The following is an 8,896-nucleotide window of genomic DNA, read 5'->3' as shown; positions in this document are numbered from 1 at the left end:
TCAGGATTTCATCAGCTATGGATATCTTCTCGGTTTAAACGAGATAATAATGCTGCTTGAGCCAGCCATTGGCCAATATAAACGAGAATCAGAAGCTGGAGAGGCTTATCCATAAATAATTGCAATACAATTAATCAATTATAATTTAAAATTATATGAAATTTATTAAAATTTATATGAAATTCACTTTTCATTTGTTAGTGAGGGATCTCTATATAAATTTTTATTTTGATAGGATAACTTTAATATTATATTAAAAATAATTGTAGATACATTCCCCCATTGTGAGGCCGTCCATGGGAATTAAGCATGCCAGAATTAGGCTAAAATGATATGTGCCGAGACAATATCCCTTTCCATGTATTTTTATGATTACATTTCCCACAGCATTTCACCTACAAACAGTTTTCTTTACTACAATCTTGCAACTAATCAATCATAACAAAAAATTTATGTTAGGGTTCCCCGTTTATAAGTGTAAGCTTTACATAAATAATTTATAAACCTTACACAATGCTACATTACAATTGGTTAATTGTAATACAGTAATTATAGATTACTTCCCACATTGCCGTGCAAATTACGATGGGAAAGGAAAGGTAGCGTTCAATGCCTTTGCAACTACCAGCATTTCCATTTTCCAGCATTTAGGAAACAAAAGGGACACAACCATACATGCTAGTTCAAGCTCTGGCTAGAGAAACTTCGTGTACCATGCAAAAAAACCAATTGATGTTCTGATGCTCCTACATTTTGATGGGTTTGCTACCCAAAACTGTTGATTAAGAGACCAAAAATTTGAGCAATATAAGATCATCTATGTATGGCATATCACTATCTCACATGGCACAAAGAGATCGATGAAGTAAATCGTGCTCGATAATCAAAATAAAGTTGTGAAGATTCTTAATAAAGCAAAACTTCCTGTTTGTAGATATTGCTTGAAAAATAAAAGTAAACACAGTTGATAAAAACACAAAACTTCAACTTCTCATTTGAAAATTCAGGAATCTCAAAACAAAACACTACAAAAAATTTATGAAGCAGCAACAGCTGCCTTCTTCCTTGGAGTTGCTTGAGTACCTGACAACAATTCAAGAGTATCCCATTACTATAAATTATCGATCAAATGTGTTCTCATTTCAATCAACATATGATTCAATAAGAAAGTTTATTATTATGTATAGTCCCTAAATTACAGTAAAATATTTAATGTGATATCTAAATTTTAAAGATCTATAACTCTATTAACTAATATAATATTCATCCCTAATGTAGTTAGCTCCAAATTATGACATGTGACAAACATCTAGCACTTCAACTATCACATTAGTTAAAACATTCATAACTGAGACATCATATTAGAGATTTTTAAAATTCAAGTATCATAGTAAACATTTGATTATAGTTCAAAGGTTACTCCTAACGTTAACCAAATAAGAAATAGTGAAGTACCTTCTCTAAATCCAGTCTTAAACCTTCGGGGCACATGACGAAGGTACCTCATGTGGCCAGTCCCAGTAGTCTTTCTTCTAATAGCCTTCACACTCCAATTATCTAAAGCCAATAACACAAGCCAATTCAACAAATCACTCAAATAAACTGATATTACCACTAAAAACTACAGTTCAGCAAGCAAATTGACTGAAAATATAAATCAGCAACAAATTCAGGATGCTATATTCAACCAAGCGATGACAATCAAAGATGGCTTAATATAATATTTTTTACCCAAAAATTACACTATTGCTTGATAACAAACCCATTTTTTATTTAGAAAACGAACTGAAACTTAACCCCCCCCCCCCCCCCCCCCCCAACTCCCATTATATGCGTTTGTTTGCTTGGGTTTCTTCAAATTGAAACAAGCTCTGCAAATGGGTATGCCTTGAATAGTATATACGATTTCACCATGGCTTTATCCAATCATAAAATGGATCTTGTTAATCTGGCTTTAATCCCACTTTGCACAGCTTTTATTTTTTAAGGTTAAAAATCAGAAATCTAACTTAAATCCATTACACTTGGCTAGTAAAATCATTACCATTGGATTTTGTTTTACCATTACACTAATCGATCTTAATTTCATTTCCACTATACGTCAATAATTCTCCATATTTGAGAAAGATCCATTCTATTATTGAGAGAAGAAATATGATTCTATGTATGAATTGGTTGAAACTATGATTTATTTATTTATTATAATTTGATAAAATTTTGAGATTTTGAGAAAGTTTTTCCTTAAAAATTTTAAAAAATACATCAAATGTTGTTGCAAGCTTGCAAACACAACTTTGCAAGGGAGAGAGGAGGAGAAAAGTGAGGGAAGAAGAAGCTAACGCGTAATAAAATATTGATGTGGCCCTTAATTTAATTAACAGTACATGTATTTGGGAATAAAGTCTCAAAGTGTTTTAGTTAAAGAACTAAGATTAAAAAATAACTCCATTTATCAGTATTGAATGGTACATGATACAAAAGCATATTTTTTAAATTTTATTATAGCTATATATTTATCTCTAATATTTATTTTTCTCTAACTTTATATTAAAAATTATTAATATAATATAATTAATTATATATAATTTACATACCATATATCACTTGGGCTTAAAGCTAATTTTCTATAAAAAAAAAAAAAAAAAAAAGAAAGCTTCCGGTACAATTATAGCTTCTTAATGCTTTAAACTACATAATTGAGAAAAGACCGATTTTTCCAACTGAGATTTACAAATAGTTATCAGAGTCGCCTACAAAATAATTTAATTTTAAGAGATTTGAATGTTGTTTTTTTTTTTTCCTTTGGATATATAAATTTTTTTTACTATTATTTTGACGAACTTTATGAGAGGGTATGTATATCAAGCAAACTGAATTGTCAAAACAGCTCGACTTTTCCAGATGACAAACATTGGTTACAGACAAATACAGTTCGACCCTTTTCCTTGTTATGGTGTGGAAGCTTTATGTAACATTCAGATTAAAAAATATTGGGGGTGTGGGATATCATAATATCTCATCTGTCTGCTCATTTTCAGCAAGAGAAAGACTTTACTAAATTTTTAGGCTAATTTATGAATTTTTATTAAAAATAATTAAATTAAAAGATCTAGTTATATAAACAAAATTTTAAATAAGTTTAAACAATATTTTAAATATTTTTTTGATAAGTGTAAATTTAAATAAAATTTAATAAGTTTTGATATATTTTAAATAAGTTTTTTATTAAATATTTTGATAAAATTTTTATTATTAGATAAGTACTAATTAAATTTAAATTATAAATAATATTTTTAATAATTTTCCATATTATTAATTTTATCATTGAACTCTTTTAATTTATCAATGTAAATTTTTTCTTAAAAAATTATTTAATCATTTTTAATAGTAAATTTCAGGAAGTTCACTTAAAGAATTTTGTTTAGCGGTTTTAATTACCCCTTTTATTTTCCAATGTTATATATAAAATAATACTCTTTATTTTTAAAAGTCAATGTTATATATAAAATAATACTCTTTATTTAGAGTAATGATGCTAAATGTTACATTGACTTGAAAATGGAAGCTTCAACTTGGTTTCTATCATAATAAATGAAATTTTTTTAGAGAAGAATAAATGAATTAAGTACTTGGAATTTGATGTTAACAATAGTGAATGAATGAAATGGAAATTATCAAGAATATAGAGTTAATATTTAATATATTATTAGTGTAAATTTTTAATTTTTAAATTAAAAAATTGATACATGTTTATTTTTATTAATTAGATTTTATTTTTATTTTTATTAATTAGATTTTTTATTGTTTTAAATATATACATGTGTCATCTTATTATTAATTTCACTTATGAAATTTAAAAAGTCTACCGAAGATAAATGAAATAATTGCTCTAAGAATATATCAGTCCAAATTAACCATAAATTGAATTAAATGTTTTACAGCATATCCAACGAGGAAATATAACAATTGCTATTGCTTAGCAATTAATAAGATTCTGTTCATATTTAAATGAACAAGTTTAACTTCTACTCAAAAGTTGTGGTCCAAATAAATATGATAATTTATGTATTTATTTTATATAAAATATTAAAATTTATGTATTTATATTATATTTTATACGAAAATTATATGTTATAATTTATGTCAATAAAAATATATAAAATATAATTTTTTATTTTATTAAATTTATATATAATTATTATTATAATTTTAAATTATATTATATTTTTATTATATTTTTAATATTATATTCATATCGTATCACATATTTTAAATTATTATATCTAATTCAATTCTTGAACTTTGAAATCATTTTGATCCCGATATTACCTGTAGAAAAGAATAAAAAACACGATTTAGATTCTATCCCTTCCAAACAGTGTTTGGTATGAAGCATTGATCGCCGTAACAAACACAAAAACAAAAAAGTAAAAGAATAAGTCATCACTTCACTCTACAAGTGAAGACTTCATTTATATAAAGCCATCTCTTCAATGTCTCAATTCTCAAACCCAGCCAAAAAAAAAAAAAAAAAGAAAAGAAAAGAAAGAAAAAAGGCCTACGATGAAAGAAAACTGTACTGAAGCTGCCAGGGATCTGGTGAGGTTGTTATAACTCTCAATCTCCAATGGATCGATCTCATTCCTGTTCCCAATCCCCACGGAAAATATAGGTTAAAAAACACAATCATATCGCTTTGCAAACAAACCCTATAGCACCTTGCTCTTTTTCTAAATCTCTTTTTCTCTCTCTCAAATTACCAAAAAAAAAAAAAGTCATACCTCATTAGAGAAAATGGTAATGTAAAAAGGTGTACAGAGAGTCTGAGGAATCCAAACAACACCAACCCTTTTCTAACACTTTGAAATTGAAATTCTTTCTTCCTCCTTCCCAAGCCCTGGCAGCTGACTCTGGTGTCATCTTGAAAAAGAATGGTTTCATTGACACAATTCTCTCCATATTTTATTTTTTTATTTTGTTTTACCCTCTTTTTCCCCTCTCCTCCTCATTAATTGGAGGAGGCAATACAATATCAAAAATCCGCTGCTGCGCATGCATGTGTAGTAGACGTGGTATCTTCTTCAACCAAAAATCTGCATATCTCTGATTTAATTCAAATTAAAAGCCAAAAAAGAGAAGAAAAAAAAAATCATGGTGATGATGATTGCTGCAAAAGTGAACAAGTGAAGGCCATATGATGTTGTGCCCCCTCTTTCCAACAGTACCGTTCAATGTCTTCTGCTATCCTCTTAGCATCCATTGATGTACCTAGCAATCCACGTTTAGTGAACCCTACGGCGTATAGCCCACATTCACCTTTACACCCATTAGGGAATGGCCTTCGAGGGTACCCATCTTTCCCTGAGAACATCTGTTTTTCCTGAAGATTTCAAATTGCTCTTTCCTTTTAGCCTTTTTCACATCAAGTTGTGGAAATTTTGATTTGAAAAAAAAAAAAAAGTAGTAAAAGAAGGAAAGGGAAAGAAAGATAAAGGGCATACCTTTAGCCAAGAGGGTACATTGCTTTTATAACCAGTTGCTAAGATGATTGCATCAAAGTTCTCAGTTTTGCCATTGACAAACTCCACAGCGTGACGTTTTAGGCGCTTCATGCTTGGAAATACCTACAGTACCAACATTTTTCCAAATTAATAATTTCGAAATTTATATTAAAAAATTTAACAGTTACTATTAATTAGAATTGGGCAAGAAAATAACAAACTTCAATAAGAACTTCCCAACGAAGTTCAAAAGAAGTATGATTAAAACTCCTAGTGATTATGAACTCCATCATAAGCCCCAATGCCAAACTTTTTTATAGGAAAAGTTTGCAATTTTTGGAATGTATGAAAAGATCAAAATGGAGGGGAATTATTGCGAAACAACGAGCTTGTGGCAAAAAGAAAAAAGCATGTCGTAGGATTGTTGAAACACAGTACTATAGGATCAATCAATCATACATTAGTTCGTTAGTTGCTAATGGAAAAGTGATGTGATTTCATTGACGAAAGGCAAATACCTTGATGTCTCCACTTTTGATTTTGGCAAGCGTGCCAACATCCAAGACGGGGGTCTTTCCAGACAGATTCTTGAGTTCTAGGGGACCCAACCACGGTCGGTCCAATCCAAAGCGAGCAGTATCACCGAGCATCAACCAGGATACAATCAGCAAGAAGCGGTCGACAAGCCTCAAAGGCAGCCACTTAAGCAGCCACATGGACAACCCGAAAGTTGATCTTCCCAGCATCTCTCGTGGAAGGACATGCACCTTCAGTTCCAAAAACCCAAAAGTTCAATGGACTAAAAAGAAAGGACGCATAAAAGATAGAGTTAACGGGATGATCCCGCTTGTTGTGTAGTATAGGCTATAATTATGTCCATCCCTCCATTTTTTTGGAGTTAGGTTTTTCGGTCTTTACAGAGGAAAAATTAATCATAAGGGAAAAAAGGGCGGAGATTCATGATTACGACAACATATAGAAGATCCCAAGATCCCAAGTTTTTTAACGATCGATGTTGCGCATTGTGAATTCCAAGAAAGTGAAGATCTTTTTTTTGACCTAATATTTAGTAGTAAATTGCTTTGATCGGTTTTAATCGAATAAACCTTTGGAACTTGAAGCCACAAAATGTGGCAATTCCATGAATGAAGTAAATGTCAATGATATGGAAATAGATAGCTTGTTTTGCTTATGATTCCTTTTTTTTTTTTTTTTAATGTTTTATTTGACTATAGTTACTTTAATAAATTGGAAAAAGATTCTGAACTACATTTAGGTTTTTGGCTATGTATAATGAAATTTGAGAAAAAACCTAAAATTCAAAAACCTGTTCACTCAAAAACCGCCTTTTTCCTTACGAAATCAAGAATTCTAAAACCTGACGGGACAGCTTGAGAAACCCTTTTTTTCTTCCCATGACCTTTATCATAAAATAATCCAAAGAATTAAAAAAAAATCCAATTGCTGGTGATTATGTATTTTTTTAATGTTTAGAGAAAAAGAGGAGAAAAAAAAAAGAAAAAAGGCAAGGAGAAAAAAGAAAGAGGCGCCATGGTTTGGAGTTCTTACTGTATCTCTGACCACAAGTGAAGGCCTAGCATTATGATTGCATAGATCCAAACACACCTCCATCCCTGAATTCCCACACCCCACCACCAACACCCTTTTTCCTCTGAACTCTTCTCCACTTTTATATAAACTTGTATGCCTAATGTCCCCACCAAATTCTCCTATTCCTTCAATCTCCGGCACCACCGCCTCCGCATTCTCTCCTGTCGCCACCACCAGCCACCGGCACACATATTCCATCGCCTTCCCCTTTAACCCTACACTTCTCACGCGCCAAAACCCGAGCGTGGCATCGTACTCAGCTTGTGAAACCGTCTCATTGAACCGTGGCTTAATATGAAACTTCCTAGCATATGCTTCCAAGTAGTCCACGAATTGTTGTTTATTAGGGTAAGTAGGGCAATCACTCGGGAAACCCATCAGTGGAAGTTCGCAAAATTGCTTTGGCAAGTGAAGGCGTAGCCGATCATAGGTCTTGAGTTGCCACAAAGGTGCTATGCAGTTAGATCTCTCTAGTACTACACTTGGGACACCTTTCTCTTTCAGACAAGCGGCTGTGGCTAGACCCGAAGGCCCTGCACCAACGATAAGTGGCCCTGGAACGCATAAGCAACGTGAGGACGAGTACGACGACGACTTATTCATCTTCTCAATGAATATAGGATCATGAGCTTGTTTTCCTTCTATTTCTCTCAAACAGTCCATGAACAGAGCGCTATTTGAGACAATCTTTTTATACCACTATATCCTTTTGTTAGCTATACAACTAAATAGCTACAGCCTATAGGTAGCTTAATTTTGAGGTTGAGGTTTTGAGATGTACTTTCCAAGGAAAAAAAGAAGCATCTAAAAGAGCGAAAACTGGTAGTCGAGCTCAAGAGAAAAAGCAAAACTGAAGAGAAACCATTTTATATTAACGGGAAAAAAATGTGGTGTAAGTTGTTGTAGGAGGGGGGGGGGTGGTTTTGAGAGATTAGGCCCAGATTTAGTGATAAATTCACTCTCTTATCTAAAAAGAGATTAGGTTTTTGTGGAGGAATTTTCCCATAAATTTTGGAGTGGATTAAGAATAAGAGAGTTCTTATCCACTTGCGTGAAATTAGTTGTTTGAATCTCTGTATTTGTTCTATGAAGGGCTAAGCGGAAGATGAGCAAGAAGTTCGGGACTTATTCAGAATTCAACAATACTGAAAGCGAGAAAGAGAGAGATGGTGAGACGTTTGTAACTCTCTCTATATATGTATATTCCTTTTGTTCAATGAAGAAGTCATATTCATATACACGAGAAGAATTAAGTTTCAGAAGTGAAGAAGGCCAAAAAAAGAATTTAAGTGGGACATTTACTTCAACACCTCATTGGAACGTCATCCTGTCCGTCTTAACAGAAACTAAAACACATCATTGGTGTATATAATTAGTAATATACATATCTATATATATATATATATATATATATATAGACACATACACACACACACACATATATATATATATATTCTTAATGAACTTCACACCTAAAATTAATTCCAATTAGGATAAGTTAAACAGTCATTAATCTAGAAGATTGTTGGTACGATTGTCACAGGATTTGAAAATTTGATTATGGTTGGCAATCATAAGTTGGACAGGACCAACTTGGGGCTGGTGGGTTGTGAATTGTAGCCAAGATGTCCTCCACATCCAATGGTTTTCAATTTGGACTATTACTATTAGGATATTTTTTTTGATTCTTGGGGCAGATTCTGTAATCATGGGAGATTAGATTAAAGAAGTTCAAGTGAAAAACAAAAGACAGTGAGATTTCAATGCATGTGCATTATGGTTCT

At 31.8% G+C, this 8,896-nt stretch overlaps 1 protein-coding gene across 1 annotated transcript; it reads right to left on the bottom strand.

The window, feature by feature from the left end:
• Window positions 1-4,455: 4,455 nt before the first annotated feature.
• LOC111304094 (indole-3-pyruvate monooxygenase YUCCA6-like) lies at window positions 4,456-8,319 on the bottom strand. The gene is made up of 4 exons (XM_089742474.1): window positions 7,071-8,319; window positions 6,020-6,268; window positions 5,502-5,624; window positions 4,456-5,380 (listed from the first exon to the last, which is right to left on the bottom strand). Exons 1-4 carry the CDS (start codon window positions 7,773-7,775, stop codon window positions 5,150-5,152), a joined length of 1,308 nt encoding a protein of 435 aa, XP_089598600.1. The 5' UTR covers window positions 7,776-8,319; the 3' UTR covers window positions 4,456-5,149.
• Window positions 8,320-8,896: the final 577 nt, after the last annotated feature.

The sequence above is a fragment of the Durio zibethinus genome, chromosome 13, assembly GCF_047325235.1.
Source record: "Durio zibethinus cultivar Kanyao isolate XHJ-2024 chromosome 13, ASM4732523v1, whole genome shotgun sequence".
NCBI lineage: Eukaryota > Viridiplantae > Streptophyta > Magnoliopsida > Malvales > Malvaceae > Durio > Durio zibethinus.
This window is presented reverse-complemented; position numbering and strand designations above follow the sequence as displayed.